The sequence below is a fragment of the Gorilla gorilla genome, chromosome 21, assembly GCF_029281585.2.
Source record: "Gorilla gorilla gorilla isolate KB3781 chromosome 21, NHGRI_mGorGor1-v2.1_pri, whole genome shotgun sequence".
Classification (NCBI taxonomy): domain Eukaryota; kingdom Metazoa; phylum Chordata; class Mammalia; order Primates; family Hominidae; genus Gorilla; species Gorilla gorilla.
The window spans coordinates 61,391,971-61,409,229 of record NC_073245.2 but is presented as its reverse complement, the minus strand read 5'-3'; the positions used below and the strand labels follow the sequence as shown (position 1 = coordinate 61,409,229).

Here is a 17,259-nt window from a genome sequence, read left to right as displayed (position 1 = left end):
AAAACAATTTGGACATTTACATGGGATTTTTTAATCGTGAAATTTGATGTGTTTTGGAACTTATTTCTGACAGCTGTACCATATCGCTTTCACTGATAATGTCTTGGGTTAAATTGTGGCTCCTCTGGTAACCCTCAGAGTAGATTTTGTGCTGTCGACTGTGTATAAATATCTAGAAATCACAGCATATTCTTGGATTTCCTTGTCTGATGCCTAGCAGTGAGCCACCCAGGTCCTTTTATGTAAAGTATCATGAATCCAATTAGCAGAAAGCATGCTATTACATTTTATTTTAGTGAGTATCATTCTCATACCGGAAAAAAACAGTTCTTTGTCGATTCTTTCTTGCAGAAAGCATAACCCCTACTGTAGAACTAAATGCACTGTGCATGAAACTTGGAAAAAAACCAATGTATAAGCCTGTTGACCCTTACTCTCGGATGCAGTCCACCTATAACTACAACATGAGAGGAGGTGCTTATCCCCCGAGGTATGTGTGAGTTTTTTTTTTTTGGTAAAATACAGGAGAAAACGTGTCTGATCTTTTACATAAACCAGTACCTCTAGATTGTGGAGGGAGTAATGATTTGGTTTGGGCCTGCCAAGTGTTGAAGTTGGTCTTAATTACTCTTGTGCCTTTCTGCCCCTCCCCTGCCTTTTCTTTTTTTTCTTTCTTTCTTTTTTTTTTTTTTTTTTTGAGACAGAGTCTTGCTCTGTCACCCAGGCTGGAGTGCAGTGGCACAGTCTTGGCGCACTGTATCCTCTGCCTCCTGGGTTCAAGTGAGGAGGCTGTCTCAGCCTCCCGAATAGCTGGGATTACAGGCACCTGCCACCACGCCTGGCTGATTTTTTTTTTTTGTATTTTTTAGTAGAGACGGGGTTTTGCCATGTTGGCCGGGGTGGTCTTGAACTCCGGACCTCAAATGATCTGCCCACCTTGGCCTTCCAAAGTGCTGGGATTACAGGCGTGAGCCACCACACCTGGCTGCCCCTGTTTTTTTTTTTTTTTTAATTCATTGAGACAGGGTCTCCATATGTTGCCCAGACTGGTCTTGAACTTCTGGGCTCAAGGAGTCCTCCTGTCTCGGCCTCCCGCAGTGCTAGGATTAAAGTGTGAGCCACCACACCCGGCCCTTTTTGCTTCTTTTTTTTTTTTTATTTTTGTGACGGAGTCTCGCTCTGTCGCCCAGGCTGGAGTGCAGTGGCATGATCTCGGCTCACTGCAAGCTCTGCCTCCCGGGTTCATGCTATTCTCCTGCCTCAGCCTCCCAAGTAGCTGGGACTACAGGCGCCTGCCACCACGCCTGGCTAATTTTTTGTATTTTTATTAGAGACGGGGTTTCACCGTGTTAGCCGGGATAGTCTCAATCTCCTGACCTCATGATCCGCCCACCTCGGCCTCCCAAAATGCTGGGATTACAGGCATGAGCCACCATGCCCGGCTCCTTTGTGCTTCTTTAACTACTGCTCTTGGGTAGGGCCTGAGCATATTTCTTGCTGGCAGTGTGGCTTGTGCCCTCAAGCAGCCTGGCTAAAGATAACCCTTGTAACTGCTTTGTGTAACTGAATCATATTTAAACATGATTCCCATAGCATCATGATTCCTGCAAGACAATGATTCCCAGCATTTGTAGATTACCTGATTATTGGGTACCTTTTGACTTTTGAACTTGTGCGTTTTGTAAATAGCTTTGGTGCAATAAAATATTAATTGAAACCTGAAAATGCCATGGATTAAAAATCTTCTGCTGGCAGTAATAAGACATTAGTGGAGGCCAGGTGTGGTGGCTCACACCTGTAATCCCAGCTCTTTGGGAGGCCAAGGCAGGCGGATCACGAGGTCAGGAGTTTGAGACCAGCCTGGCCAACATGGTGAAACCCTGTCTCTACTTTTAAATACTAAAAATACAGGCATGGTGGCAGGTGCCTGTAATCCCAGCTACTCGGGAGGCTGAGGCAGGAGAATCGCTTGAACCCAGGAAGTGGAGGTTGCAGTGAGCCGAGATCGCACCACTGCACTCCAGCCTGGGCAACAAGAGAAACTCCATCTCACACACACACACAAAAAAGACATTAGTGGATAGATGATGAGCAAAATGGAATTCTTCATTTCCCTGCTCTCTGTTGGGGGATAGTCATTTTAAAAATATAAGCTATGAAATGGATAAGAAACTGGGTTCTGCTAGGGAAATGGATAAGAAACTGGGTTCTGCTAGGTAGGCTACAGCTTATTGGGATTTCTTGAAATGAGGGTCCTTTCTAAAAGACTTGTGCATTAAAATTCCCAGCCTCCTATTGGAGACATGCAAATTTAAAGCTAAGGTTTGAGAAGGCAGAGCAAGCCAAGTTTTTGTCTCAGCCAAAGCCTAATTCATTTTAGATTTTGTCAGTGCAGGTTAGTGTGATAAACTCATAGTTTATAAGCTATTGTATTTTGTGAGATGTAAGTTTGGATTGCTAAACACTCTTTGCTTATACTGTGTAGCAATTCTAATCCAGTTTAAGCTTTTATGAAATCTCTGAATATATTGATGAAGAGTGATTAGCATCAAACACTAATGTGAGTAGAATCGTGATGAAGGAAATACTTGCATTTGCCAGAGAGTGTATAGGTGACTTATCAACTTGAGACTGTAATTTGCCTAACCTCCTTTTATTTCTAGGTACTTTTACCCATTTCCAGTTCCACCTTTACTTTATCAAGTGGAACTTTCTGTGGGAGGACAGCAATTTAATGGCAAAGGAAAGACAAGACAGGCTGCGAAACACGATGCTGCTGCCAAAGCGTTGAGGATCCTGCAGAATGAGCCCCCGCCGGAGAGGCTGGAGGTGAGGAGCGGAGCCCAGGCTCCCTGACGCTTCGACAGGGTAGGAGGGTAGTGGGGAGATGTCACCGCACATTATCTTTTCTAAGAAGGCACATTGACAACTGTCCATAATTTTTATTTGAATGCCTCCAAGATTTTACGCTCTGTAGCTTTCTTGCTTTTTACTCCTTTTTTCCTTTTAAAATTTCTTAACAAGAAAGTCAGTTGCCTTCTTTTCCAGTCTGTAGCATGGTTTTGAGTGACATGATATGGTGTGAACACGTTAGAAAGTTTGTGATTCATTTGAGTTGTGAAGAACATGTATGGATGAAGTCTTCAGTGCTCAAGATTATGCTTGCCAGAATCTACTGTGATATATGGGTACCAGGTTAGAGGATTTTCTGAAGCTGTTTTTGAGCAGCCACTCTTGATTATATAGAAGTGCCAGTTACCTTTTGCCTCATAACAGACCATCATAGAATTTAGTGATGGTTTAAACATCTCCAGGCATTTATTTTGCTTATGAGTCTGTGATTGAGGCTGGGCTTGGCAAGGGTGTAGCTTGTCTTTGTTCCACACAGCTTTGGTTGAAGCGGATCTGCAGGGGGCTGGAGGATCTGCTTTTAAGGTGGCTCACTCACGTGGCTGGTAAGTTGGTGCTTGCTGTCAGCTAGGAGCTCAGCTGGGGGTTCTGGCCCCAGGACCTCAGTTCATCCCTGGGTGACCTATGGAAGGATTGCTTATACTTCCTCATGTTATGGTGGCTGGTTGCCAAGAGTAAGCATCCTAGAAGATGGGAAATGGAAGCAGCTGCCAGTTTCTTAAGGCTTAGGCTCAGAAGTCACAGCATCGTGTCTGCCATATTCTACAGGTCAAGCAGGCATGGAGCCCAGATTCAAAGGAAGGAGATATAGAATGTCACTTAGAAAAAAAAAATTGAGGTGGCTGGGCGCAGTGGCTCACGCCTGTAATCCCAGCACTTTGGGAGGCCAAGGCGGGTGGATCATGAGGTCAGGAGATCGAGACCATCCTGGCTAAGATGGTGAAACCCCGTCTCTACTAAAAATACAAAAAATTCGCCGGGCGTGGTGATGGGCGCCTGTAGTCCCAGCTATTCGAGAGGCTGAGGCAGGAGAATGGCATGAACCCGGGAGGCGGAGCTTGCAGTGAGCCGAGATTGTGCCACTGCACTCCAGCCTCAGGGACAGAGCGAGACTCTGTCTCAAAAAAAAAAAAAAAATGGAGGTAAAAATTATATAACCTAAATTGACTATTGTAAGTGTACAATTCAGTGGATTTTAGTACGTTCACAATATGGAGAATCCCATTTCCAGATGATGAAAGGATTGTCAAAGAATTAGGGGCCATGTTTTAAAACCACCATGATAGGAAAAGGATTTTAACATTTTTGTGACTAAATAGCAATATAATTCTTAGGGAATCAGTAACTCCATGCCATTGAGGGGTCAAAGCATTAGTGAATATCTTTGGCCAGGCAGAATCTTATCACAGATAGAGTCACAAAGTCTAGAAGAAGTCCAGTGAATTGAAAACATTGAGATTTCATAATTCTGTTTAATCACAACAGGAAATGCCACCTGAAAATATCTCTGGGTAGCATTTGACTTTTCCTCACCAGGAAACATGTTCACAAAGAACAAGAGGATCCTGCACAGAACAGTGGGCTAAGTATGTGATGAGAGGTGTAGACCCGAGTGGACCTTGGGCAGGGTGCCTGCTGAGTCTGTTGTATCCAGCTGCCACCCAGGGTGACCCAACTCGGGCTTCATGGCTGGCCGCACAGGAGCGATTTGTTTTTCTTTTGTTACGCTGCATTTCCATTTTCCGCTATAATCACCTATTCTAACAGATGATCTGTTTCCAGGGCTCACTAAGGACCAAATCAAAGAAAATGAGGCTGTAACTAAAAGAGGAGGATTTAGTGAAGTTAAAAGAATGAGCTTTTCAGTGGTGAGATTTGTTAAAACACCAAAAAGGTAGTGTAATTTGAGTTATTTTGGAGGCTTTTCAGCTTTTTACTTGATTGTCGCTAATCTAATTGGAGTCAGATGGAGTAGGTATTTCTAGTCCTTCCAGCCAATAGTTGATGAACAATTGCTGGACACTGCTATATGGCTTTTCTGCATCACAATCACTTGAGAAGTTAAAAAAAGAAATTCTAGGCCCAACCCCGGGATTCTAATGCAATAGGTCTAGGGTAAGACCCAGGAATCTGGCTTTTGCTTTTGTTGTACTTGCTTGGGGGGGTGTGTGTGTGTGTGTGTGTGTGTGTGTGTGTGTGTGTTTTGAGACAGTCTCTCCCTGCTTTTGTTGTTCTTGCTGTTGTGTGTGTGTGTGTGTGTGTTTTGAGACAGTCTCTCCCTGTCACCCAGGCTGGAGTGTAGTGGCACGATCTTGGCTCACTGCAACCTCCACCTCCTGGGTTCAAGCAGTTCTTGTGCTTCAGCTTCCTGAGTAGCTGGGACTACAGGTGCTCATCACCACGCCCAGGTAATTTTTGTATTTTTAGTAGAGATGGGGTTTCACTGTACTGCCCAGGCTGGTCTCAAGCTCCTGAGCTCAGGTGATCTGACCACCTTGGCCTTCCAAAGTGCTGGGATTATGGGCATGAGCCACCATACCTGGCAATGTTGTTGTTAATGAGCTCTTGGAGTGATTCTGAGGTATGGTCAAGGTTGGGGAACCACAGATCTAAGAGCTGTCAGCACTTCCCCAGCAGTTCCTCCCCTTGAGTCCTCCATGAGAGTGATCACAGTATTGCTACAAAGGATAAGTGCCTGTTGGTGTTTCTGAGTCTCCCGCCTTCACTCACTAGAGCAGCGTTGGTTGGCACAGTCCTGAGGGCAGCGGCTGTTGTAGACATGTTCTTCTGGGCTGAGTTATCACCGGGTCCTATGAAATCTCTGAGGAGCTTTGCTGGGAGTGGTGTTTAAATCTACTTGTGCCCTTTGGCGTTTCTTCTCTATGCCACTTTTCTAGCTCTGTAGAGTTTGAAGTAGAGACCGTGCCTTTCAGAAATGGCTTAAAGACTGGCCTTAGCCAGTGAAGTGAAGAGTCATTAATTCAGAAAAGACTTATTTGAAGTACTAGATGAATATCCCTTACCCTAAATGCTTGCGACTAGAAGTGTTTTGGATTTCAGAGCTTTTTTTGATTTTGGAATATTTCCATTATACGTAATGGGATATCTTGGGAATGGGACCCAAATCTAAACATGAAATTTATTTGTGTTTCATATACACCTTATACACAAAGCCTGAATGTAATTTTATTTTTTTCTTGGGGGTATTGAATAAACTGTTTTGACTGCGACACGTTGCATGAGGTCATGTACGGAATTTCCACTTGTGGCATTGTGTTGGTGTTCAAAAAGTTTGATTTTTGGAGCATTTTAGATTTTGGATTTTTGAATTAGGAATGCTCGGCCTGCAATAAGTGAAACACTTGGCCTCTTTCGTAAATGTGCTGCCCTTGATTTTACCAGGCTCTCTGATAGCAGGCAGTAGGGGAATAAAGAGAGACAGTTTTAAAAGATAACTTTTTTTTTCTTAAAAATAGTGCATATGGACTATAAAAAATTTTAAATTCAAAAACAAGGAACAATGAATGATTTATAAATTTACCACTTGCGGATAATCGCTGTAACCATTTGGTGTATATTCACTGACAAGCACATATACAAGTAAATACAGATGCCTATCTATCTATTTCATAAAAATGGCATGACAGTGTACAGTAACCACCTTTTTTCACTGATGTGTATATCTTGAATATGTTACGTCATTTACTTAAAATTCCTTGGAGGACCCAAATTCAGCACACACCTAAGCACTTTCTAATGGCTACAAAATGTTCCACTATGTGAATGCACTGCTTTATTTTCCAACAGGGACTTGATTATTTAGGTTGTTTGCATTTTCCCTCTTATAAAATGGGTCGGGAAGAACATCGTTGCAGTTAAAGTCTTTGTCCACGGTCCTAGAAGTGGAATTGCAGAACCAGCGGGTATGCATGGTGGTACATATGGCCAAGTTCTCCACAGAAACAGGGTGCCATTTTACAACCTGCTGACAGGCCATAAGCAGCCCGTCTGTCCACAGCCTGCCAGCATTGGAAATGATCATTTTAAACAAATTGTCAGTTTAGCTGTGGCAAATTTGTGGAGCATGTGATTGTGTGGTGGATCAGTGCATCTTCTCTAGAAGATATGCAGTAAAGCCAGCGCTTGCTGTCTACAGGGCAGGTATAGTCTGGGCCCTCCATGCCAGGCGCTGTGCTAGACCCTGAGTTGAAACAGTCAGCGCCATCCCTTTTCCCGTGAACTTAGTTAAATGGAGCTGCCAGACATTAACATTAATATCAGCAAAAAGTGCAGTTAGTGCAAGGATGGAAAAATGACAAGGATTAGAAGAATGTAAAGTATCTCATTTAGGTTGGAATAATGGTGGTGAGTTCAGAGCAGTCTTTTCAGAGGAAGAGACATTTCGGGTGATACTAAAGATCAGCAAAGGGCAGGGACAGTGTATGCCCAGAGAGGGAGTGGCAGTTGCAAAGGCCCCAAGTTAAGAAAGTGCATGGGTTATTTGTTTATTTAATCTAAGGTTTGTGTTAATGAAGTATGAGTTTTACTCAGTGTCTGAGCTATTACGAGCAGTATGGTCATAGCTGCAGTATCTGTAATAGAGAAAAACGGGGGCTAGCTTAAATGTCCGTTACTAGGAAAGTGGTTAAAAACATGGCTACGTTTATCCCCTGAGTACCAGAGTGAGGTATCTCGTATAGACAGGCATGAAAAGGGATGAAGATGCAGAGCTGTTACTGTGCATACAGTGTGATCCTGTTGGTGTTTCAGTGTGTATGTATTTTTGTTTCTTTCTTTCCCTTTTTTTTTTTTGGAGATAGGGTCTCACTCTGTTGCCCAGGCTGGAGTGCGGAGGCCCTCCATGCAGGCTCACTGCAGCCTTGACCTCCCTGGGCTTAGGTGATCCTCCCATCTGAGCCTCCTAAGTAGCTGGGACTATAGATTCATGCCACCACGCCCTGTTAATTTTTGTATTTTTTGTAGAGATGGGGTTTTGCCATGTTGCCCTGGCTGGTCTTAAACTCCTAGGCTTAAATGATCTGCCCATCTTGGCCTCCCAAAATCCTGGGATTACAGGCATGAGCCGCCGTAAACATCCTGAAATTTTTAAAATACTTTTTTATACTTTTGTAAAAATGAATAAATGCAGCTCTTTCTGGTTTTGAGTCTTTATCTTCACTTGGGATAGGTGCATACTTAATTAGGAGTAAAGTTAAAATTAGAGACCCATTTGTTTATTTATTTTCTTGAGATGGTGTCTCACTCTGTCACTTGGGCTGGAGTGCAGTGGTGTCATTTTGGCTCACTGCAACCTCCGCCTCCTGGACTCAAGCAATCCTTCCACCTCAGCCTCCCAAGTAGCTAGGACCACAGGTGCATGCCACCACACCTGTCTAATTTTTGTATCTTTGGTAGAGACGAGGTTTCACCATGTTTCCCAGGCTGGTGTCGAACTCCTGAGCTCAAGTGACCACCACCTGCTTCGGCCTCCCAAAATGCTGGGATTACTGGCATGAGCCATAGCGCCTGGCCTGAAATTGGAGACTTTAACCCTTCTTGTTTCCTCAGTGTTCATTGGACCTAGTTTTCTTTTTATTTTTTATTTTTTTCTAACAGAGACGGGTCTCACTATTGTTGCCCAGGCTGGAGTGCAGTGGCTATACACAGACATGATCATAGTACCCTGTGGCCTTGAAGTCCTGGATTCAAGTGATCCTTTTGCCTCTTGATTATCTGGGACTGCAGGCATGCTTGTGCCTGGCTCAGGTTTTCTTTTCTTTTTTGTTTTTAAGACGGAGTCTCGCTCTGTTGCCAGGCTGCAGTGCAGTGGTGCGATCTCGGCTCACTGCAACCTCCGACTCCCTGATTCAAGCTATTCTCCTGCCACAGCCTCCCGAGTAGCTGGGATTACAGGCATTTGCCACCACACCCAGCTAATTTTGTATTTTTAGTAGAGACTGAGTTTCACCATGTTGGCCATGATGGTCTCAATCTCCTGACCTTGTGATCCACCTGCCTCGGCCTCCCAAAGTGCTGGGATTACAGACGTGAGCCACCACGCTTGGTCTTTTTTTTTTTTTTTTTGAGACGGAGTCTCGCTCTGTTGCCCAGCCTGGAGTGCAGTGGTGTAATCTTGGCTCACTGCAACCTCCGCCTCCCAGCTTCAAGCAATTCTTCTGCCTCAGCCTCCCAAGTAGCTGGGACTACAGGTGTGCGCCACTACCGCTGGCTAATTTTTGTATTTTTAGTAGAGACGGGGTTTCACCATGTTGGCCAGGCTCATCTCGAACTCCTGACCTCGTGATCCACCCGCCTCAGCCTCCCAAAGTGCTGGGATTACAGGCGTGAGCCACCGCGCCCAGCCAGGTTTTCATTTTTTAAGCTGCTTTTTCAAGCTCTTTAAGGAATGATATTGCATGAGTTGTATTCTTTTTTAGAGGTATTACAAAGAACTGAGAGAAAGTATACTTATTTTTTAAAATAGTGCAAAACTCTTTCTGTCTTACAATTATCATAGGGGTCTTTTGGATCCTTTTGTAAGTCTTTACATGATGGGATCTTAGGGATCTTAATTTTCCTGTGTTTTGAACGTTTTGCTATTTGTTATTCCGCATAATTATTTCAATACTATTCATCATCTACTCCCAAATATGCCAGATGAGATGAAAATCATAAGAAAATGGAAGAATGATAAAGCCTCTGGGGTGGATATACAATAGTGAAGTAATTGTCGTGATGACACCTTCTTTTGTTGTTCCTATGGCCTTGCCTAGGCTATTGCATTGTCTTCCAAGAGGTTAAAAAAAAGAAGACTAGAGACACCATCTTTTGAGTCTCCTTTTTGCTTTCATTGAACCCAGGTGAGAATCCAGAATTTTTCTATTTTTCATCTGTAATGTCAAGGAGAAGAGAATTGACAGAGGAAGACATTTCTGATGATTAACAAATCAGAAGATGAACACAAAAAGACAGATAGATGGCAGCACTCCAGACTGTAATGATGATGGTGAGATTGTCTAAGCAAAATCGCAGACTGTGAGTCTTCAGATGCTAGCATAGATGAATTTCCCCAAACTCAAGAATCAGCTAGTGATTATTTATCTGATGTATGGAAAGGAAATGTGGTATATTCTCATCTAGTCATTCAACAGAAAGGACTTCATCATGCAACATTTTTTGACAAGAACCTGCCCCATCCTGTTTGCATTTGAAAAAAAAAAAGTACGTGTGACAACATTCTTTTATCTTTTATGTTTGGCCGCCAACATTTATTTCTTACCACTTATTGTCAACAAAATAACTGGACAAATGCACAAGGAGGTGTGTGTCCAAAGGTGATTGGAAGAAAATAGATATAAAAATGACAAAAATCACTGGATTGATCCTTCTGTTGGTGTTTATAATCCAAAAATGAAAGCATTTTGCACTTAATGGAGCAAGGAAACGGCTGCTTTCTCTTCAACAGAATTATGAGTCTGTTTCAAAAGTAGTGTGTTTGACAGTGCCAGTACACGAAGAATCTGAAGTCCTGTTAAGTTAGAACCTGTTGGAGATGGACTTGGAATCTGACATCGCTGCAGGTGGGCTGTGCCCCAGCTGCAGGTGCATCAGGTGATGAGCAGTTAGTTGCATATAGAGGACCTTGCTTTTTCTCAGGTATATATGCCTTCCAAATTAGAAACATTGGGATAAGAAGCTGGGTTTGCTGTGTTTAAGTTCTTATTAAAATGTCAAATAAAATGGCTTTTGTCATCCTTTTATTTGGTAAATTATTTGTAAAATGACTTTAGATATAGAAAAATAGAAGAGTCTGTTGGAGCCAGATAATAAATGGTGATGGCTAATTTTCCTAGCATACTGTGAGGGTTAAGTGTGGTTCAGAGCATTTCTTTCTTTTCTGTTTTGTTTTGTTTTGAAATAGGGTCTTCCTCTGTCGCCCTAGCTGGAGTGCAGTGGCACGATTGTGGCTCACTACAGCCTTGACCTCTTGGCCTCAAGTGATCTTCCCATCTCAGCCTCCCTCGTAGCTGGGACTACAGGTGTGTGCCACCACACCTGGCTAGTTTTTGTATTTTTTGTAGAGATGCGGGTTTTGCCATGTTGCCCAGGCTGGTTTTGAACTCCTGGGCTCAAGTGATCCGCCCACCGTGGCCTCTCAAAGTGCAGAGATTATAGGGATGAGCTATCACACCTGGCCTCTTTCTTAATGTTGCCTAGACTTTATTGCTGAACTATACACTATGGAATCAGTGTTAACAGTAATTCCTACGTTGTGAAGATAAGACTAAGTGCCCACTAAACCTTCCTCATTTTACTGGGAATGGTTTTTGTGGATTAGTTTTGAACCATTTGCTGCCTCCCTACTTGGAACATTTTGTCAGTCTGGATAATAGGAAATTTTTAATGAGCCAGGCATGGTGGCTCACTCCTCTAATTCCAGTACTTTGGGAGGCTGGGGTGGGAGGATCACTTGAGCCTAGGAGTTTGAGACCATCCTGGACAAGATGGAGAGACCTCATCTCTACCAAAAATATTTGAAAAAGCAAAATGGTGGCATGTGCCTGTAGCTCAGCTAATGAGGAGGCTGAGGCAGGAGAATTGCTTGAGCCTGGGAGATCAAGGCCGCAGTGAGCTCTGATTATGCCATTGCATTGCAGCTGGGGGCGCAGAGCTGAGGCCCTGTCTCAAAAGAAAAAATTTGTGTAAAAGAGCAAAATAATTTCATTTTCAAATTTTTTTTTGCATTTTTATTTTACTGGCTGCTTTGTTCCTAATGATACTCCTCTGGAAGCAATGGCTTAGAGCAGTGAATCGCAACTCCAGTCACCTGGGGACTTATTTAAAAAATAAACAAATACTATAAATAAAACTGCTATCCAGGCCATGCCCTCAAAAATTTGAGTTCAGTTGTCTGGAGCGGGCTCCAGAATCTGAACTTGTGAAGCTCCCAAGTGATTGTAGTGATGCTCTGGTTGAGAACCACTGGCTTAGGGTGTAGAATGGAGCAGTAGACCCATTGTTTTCTATCAGTCTTATGTGGAACCTTGATACATGTATATAAAATAGAAAAGGAGCATTTCATTAGTATAAATTGTTATTTAAAAAAATTTTTTTTTGGCTGGGCACGGTGGCTCATGCCTGTAATTCCAGCACTTTGGGAGGCCGAGGTGGGTGGATCACCTGAGGTCAGGAGTTCGAGATCAGCCTGGCCAACATGATGAAACCCCATCTCTACTAAAAATACAAAAAATTAGCCAGGCATGGTGGCTTGTGCCTGTAGTCCCAGCTCCTTGGGAGGCTGAGGCAGGAGAATCACTGGAACTCAGGAGGTGGAGGTTGCAGTGAGCCAAGATTGCACCACTGCACTCCAGTCTGGGCAACAGAGCGAGACTTCATCTCAAAAACAAAATAAAAAATAAATATTTGTTGTTGTTGTTGTTGTTCTTGTTGAGATGAGGTCTTATTATGTTGCCCAGGCTGGTCTCAAACTCCAGGGCTCAAGTGACCCTCCCGCCTTGACCTCCCAAAGTGCTGGAATTACAGTTATTAGTATAAACTTATAAGTTTGGATTTATAATAATGATAAAGGCAATTTCTGAGAATGAGGTATATGAGTTTTCAAAAACACCAAATTATATTCATTTAAAAACACGGCTGGGAAAGATACAGTCCCACTTTAGGATAGTGATTAACTGCCCTGGGAATGATAGTGAGATGGACTTCATTGCCTCTTTTTTTGAGACAGAGTCTCACCTGGCTACTTTCTGTATTTTTAGTAGAGACGGGGTTTCGTCATGTTGGCCAGGCTGGTCTCGAACTCCTGACCTCAAGTGATCCGCCTGCCTTGGCCTTCAAGAGTGCTGGGATTACAGGCATGAGCCACCTCGCCCGGCCCGTTGCCTTGTGTTTTAAGAGGTGGAGTCTTGCTCTGCCACCCAGGCTGGAGTGCAGTGGCACGATCATAGCTCACTGCAGCCTTAAACTCCTGGGCAATCAATCAAGTGATCTTTTTGCCTCAGCCACCCCAGTAGCTGGGACTATAGGCACACTCCACTGCACCTGGGTAATCTTAAAATTTTTTTGTGGAGATTAAGGTCTCACTTTGTTGCCTAGACTGATCTTGAACTCCTGACTTCAAACAAACCATCCATCTCAGCCTCCAGAAGTGTTGGGACTACAGGCGTGAGCCACCATGCGTGGCTCATTGTTTTTCTTAAAACAGAAAAAAACAGTCCGATGTCAGTAGTACTTAACTTGATGTTGGATAAATCCAGGAAATTGCCTGTTACGTTATTATCTGTACTTTTCTGTATGTTTGAAATAGGTTGTAAATAAAAATAAAAGTTAAACCTAATTGGGCTGATACAATGAACAAAACATTGAAAATTGGGGCATGTACGTGGCATTCAAAGTCTTACGACAGTCTGAGCACCTAGTTTATTTCCAAGTTGTGTTCTGGCTGCTCATAAAAGAGCATTCTCTTTGGCACAGTTCTTAGCATGTGGACCTTTTTTTTTTTTTTTTTTTTTTTTTTAAAACAGATCATCTATTAAAAAAACCTCTGGATGCTCTTCAGGGAAACAGCTGTCAAGCTTTATTCTGTTGTGCACAAAAATGAGTTAATCTGGGGTTAGCACAAGTTACTGTGTTGATGATTTCTAGTATCTTAATATTTGGTGTGAAACATTTTTGTTGCTGCTTTTTAAAAAATTCAGGCAAAATATACATCTAAAATTATTAAACATTTTTAAGTGCACCAGTGGCATTAAAATACATTCTTGGTTTTGCACAACTGCCACTACTAATTTTCAGAAACTTTCCATCATTCCAAATAGAAATTCTGGACTCATTAAAGAGTTACTCCCCACTCCCTTGCTCGCAGCCCTTGGTAACCTCTACTTTACTTTCTGTTTCTATGCATTTGCCTAGCCTAGGCACTTCATAAAAATGGATTTTTTTTTAATGTGTGGCTTATGTTACTTACTGTAATGTTTTCAAGGTTCGTCTCTGTTATAGCATGTTTCAGAATTTCATTTCTTTTTTAAGGGTGAATGTTTTATGGTATGAATAGTAAATATTTGTTTTTCCAGTCATCTGTTGATGGACATTTGGGTTGTTTTTACCTTCTGGCTATTGTGAATGCTGCTGTGAACCCTGGTGTATAAAAATGTGTTCAAGTTGCTACTTTCAGGTCTTTTGGATGTATATCTAGAAGTGGAATTCCTGGATCATATAATAATTATATGTTTAATTTTTTGAGGAGCTACCAAGCTGTTTTCCATAGCAACTGTACCATTTTACATTTTCTATTAAATTAATTAACTTACTTTTTTTTTTTTTTTTTGAGACGGAGTCTCACTGGACTGGAATGCAGTGGCGTGATCTCGGCTCACTGCAACCTCCGCCTCCTGGGTTCAAGCGATTCTCCTGCCTCAGCCTACCGTAGCTGGGACTACAGGTGCGCGTCACCACGCTCAGCTAATTTTTGTATTTTTAGTAGAGATGGGGTTTCACCATGTTGGCCAGGCTGGTCTCGAACTCCTGACCTCAGGTGATCCGCCTGCCTCGGCCTCCCAAAGTGCTGGGATTACAGGTGTGAGCCACCGCACGCCCTGCCCATTTTCTATTTTATTTTTAATAAAATCCAAATCTGGTACAACCATTTTACATTTTCATAAGCGACTGGAAGCTTCTCATTTCTCCATATCCAAAAACTTGTTATTTCCATTTCTTTTGATAGCAGCCATCCTTATGGGTGTGAGTGGTATCTTACTGTGGATTTTTTTTTTTTTGAAACAGAGTTTCGCTCTTGTTGCCCAAGCTGGAGTGCAATGGCATAATCTCAGCTCACTGCAATCTCTGCCTCCTGGGTTCAAGTGATTCTCCTGCCTCAGCCTCCCAAGTAGCTGGGATTACAGACGTCTGCTACCACACCCGGCTAGTTTTTTGTATTTTTAGTGGAGATGGTGTTTCACTACGTTGGCCAGGCTGGTCTCGAACCTCTGACCTCAGGTGACCCACCTGCTTCGGCCTCCCAAAGTGCTGGGATTACGGGCATGAGCCACTGTGCCCAGCCGGCTATTTGTATTTCTTTAGAGAAATGCCTATGTAAGTGCTTTGCCCATTTTCTAATTGGGTTGTTTTATTGTTGAGTTGTAGTTCTTTATATATTCTGGATATTAATCCCTTATGAGATAAATGATTTGCAAATCCCATTCTGTGGGTTTTCTTCACTCTCTTGATAGTGTCCTTTGATGCATGAATGTTTTAAATTTTGATGAAGTCTAATATTAATGTTTCTTTTGTTTGCGGTTTTCATGTCATATGTAAGAAATCATCACCAGATAGTGTCATAACACTTTTCCCCTATCTTTTCATCTAGGAACTTTACTGTTTTAGCTCTTATGTTTAAGTATTTGATCCATTTTGAGTTTTTAGTGGTGTGGGGTAAGGGTCCTGCCTTATTATTTTGCATGTGGATATCTAGTTTTCCTAGCACCATTTGTTGAACATGCTTACAGTATTTTTTTTTTTAAGTTTAATATCTATTTAACTATTAGATTGGTAATTACTTTTGCACCAACCTGTAAATTTCAAGCCAAACCTCTGTAGAACCCCAGCCTTTAAGGTACCTTGCTTGCAAATTGCCAGTTTTAAGGATTCACTCATAAAAAAGTAGACCCTTTTTCTGCTTAGGATTTAAACAAAAATACAAGTGTGGGCTGGGTATGGTGGCTCACACCTATAAATCCCAACACTTTTGGGAGGTTGAGGTGGGAGGGTTGCTTGAGCCCAGTTCAAGACCAGCCTGGACAAGATAGTGAGACCCCATCTCTACAAAACATTAAAAAAAATAGCTGGGAGTGGTGCCTATGCCAGTAGTCCCAGCTACTCAGGAGGGTGAGATGGGAATATTGCTTGAGGTCAGGAGTTTGAAGCTGCAGTGAGCTGTTTGTACCACTGTCCTTCAGACTGGGCAACAGTGTGAGACACTGTCTCAAAAAAAAAAAAAATGTATGTGTAGGTTAACAAACCACCACAAGTGCTATGAAAACAGTTTTGACTAAGGTGAGATACACTGAAACCAGATTGGAAAGAAAAGATTATGGAAGGATAGAAGGAATTACAAAGAGCATTTGGAATAAATTTATTTGTCCAGGATTATACCCTTGGTTATATATATATATTTTTAACCTAGAGTTTGTTTTATTTTAATTATAGCTTTTTTTGGTGGGTGTGACACGGTCTCACACTGTCACTGAGGCTAGAATGCAGTGGCGTGATCATAGCTCACCTCAGCCTCAACACCCTAGGCTCAGGTGATCCTCTCCCCTCAGCCTCCCGAGTACCTGGGACCACAGATGTGCGACACCACACCTGCTAATATTTGTATTTTTTTTATAAAGATGGGGTTTTGCCATGTTGCCCAGGCTGGTCTCGAACTGGGCATAAGCAATCCGCCCACCTTGTCCTTAAAAAGTTTTGGGATCACAGGCGCTAGCCACCATGCCCAGCCAATTACAGCTTTTAATATTCAGTGGCCAGACGCGGTGGCTCCTGTCTGTAATCCCAGCACTTCAGGAGGCCAAGGTGGGCGGATCACCTGAAGTCAGGAGTTCGAGAATAGCCTGGCCAAGATGGTGAAACCCCATCTGTGCTAAAGATACAAAAAAAAAAAAAAAAAAAATTAGCCGGGTGTGGCGGTGGGTGCCTGTAATCCCACCTACTTGGGAGGCTGAGGCAGGAGAATCGCTTGAACCCAGGAGGCAGACGTTGCAGTGATCCAAGGTCATGCCATTGGACTCCAGCCTGGGCGACACAAGCAAAACTCCATCTCAAAAAAAAAAGTTGAGTGTAGGTGGAATATACCTGATAAACATAAGGAAATGCACAACAGATAAAATCTTGGATAGTCCTATACCTTGCCTATTTAGCAGTTTCAGCCATGGGTTCCTTTTCAGATAGTTCTAATCTCAGAAGCAGGACTTTATAAATTCTTTGACAAAATAAGCAATAATGTGAAGAAAAACAGCTCTTTTTGTTTTGGGGGACTTTGCTAGATAAGCTTTGAGCTTATCTAGTTCCTCTTATTATCACTACAGCACAGTATAAAATCCATGTTATCAGCACGCAGAAGTAAGATCCTTGCTCCTCTTTAATCTCATCCCTGATTGGACGACTCTTAAGTGAACCTTGTTCCAAAGATGGAATCTCTGCCTTTGTTGAGGACACTTCATTAGTTTGCGCCTTGTATTTTTTTGCCAACAGCCATTGAGTATGAGATACGTGGCAGTTTTGTAATGTGTTTCATCGCATCCTTATTTATTTCTTTATTTTTAATTATAGAGA

The 17,259-nt window shown here is 42.6% G+C and overlaps 1 protein-coding gene across 16 annotated transcripts in view; it reads left to right on the top strand.

The window, feature by feature from the left end:
• Nucleotides 1–17,259, top strand: part of STAU1 (staufen double-stranded RNA binding protein 1) — a 74,851-nt gene that overhangs the window by 33,843 nt on the left and 23,749 nt on the right. For all 16 annotated transcript variants that reach the window (XM_019016968.4, XM_019016969.4, XM_019016967.4 and 13 more), the window contains 2 exons: nucleotides 352–490; nucleotides 2,664–2,829. In XM_019016968.4, coding sequence (XP_018872513.1) covers nucleotides 352–490; nucleotides 2,664–2,829 — 305 coding nt within the window. The remainder of the gene's footprint in view (nucleotides 1–351; nucleotides 491–2,663; nucleotides 2,830–17,259) is intronic.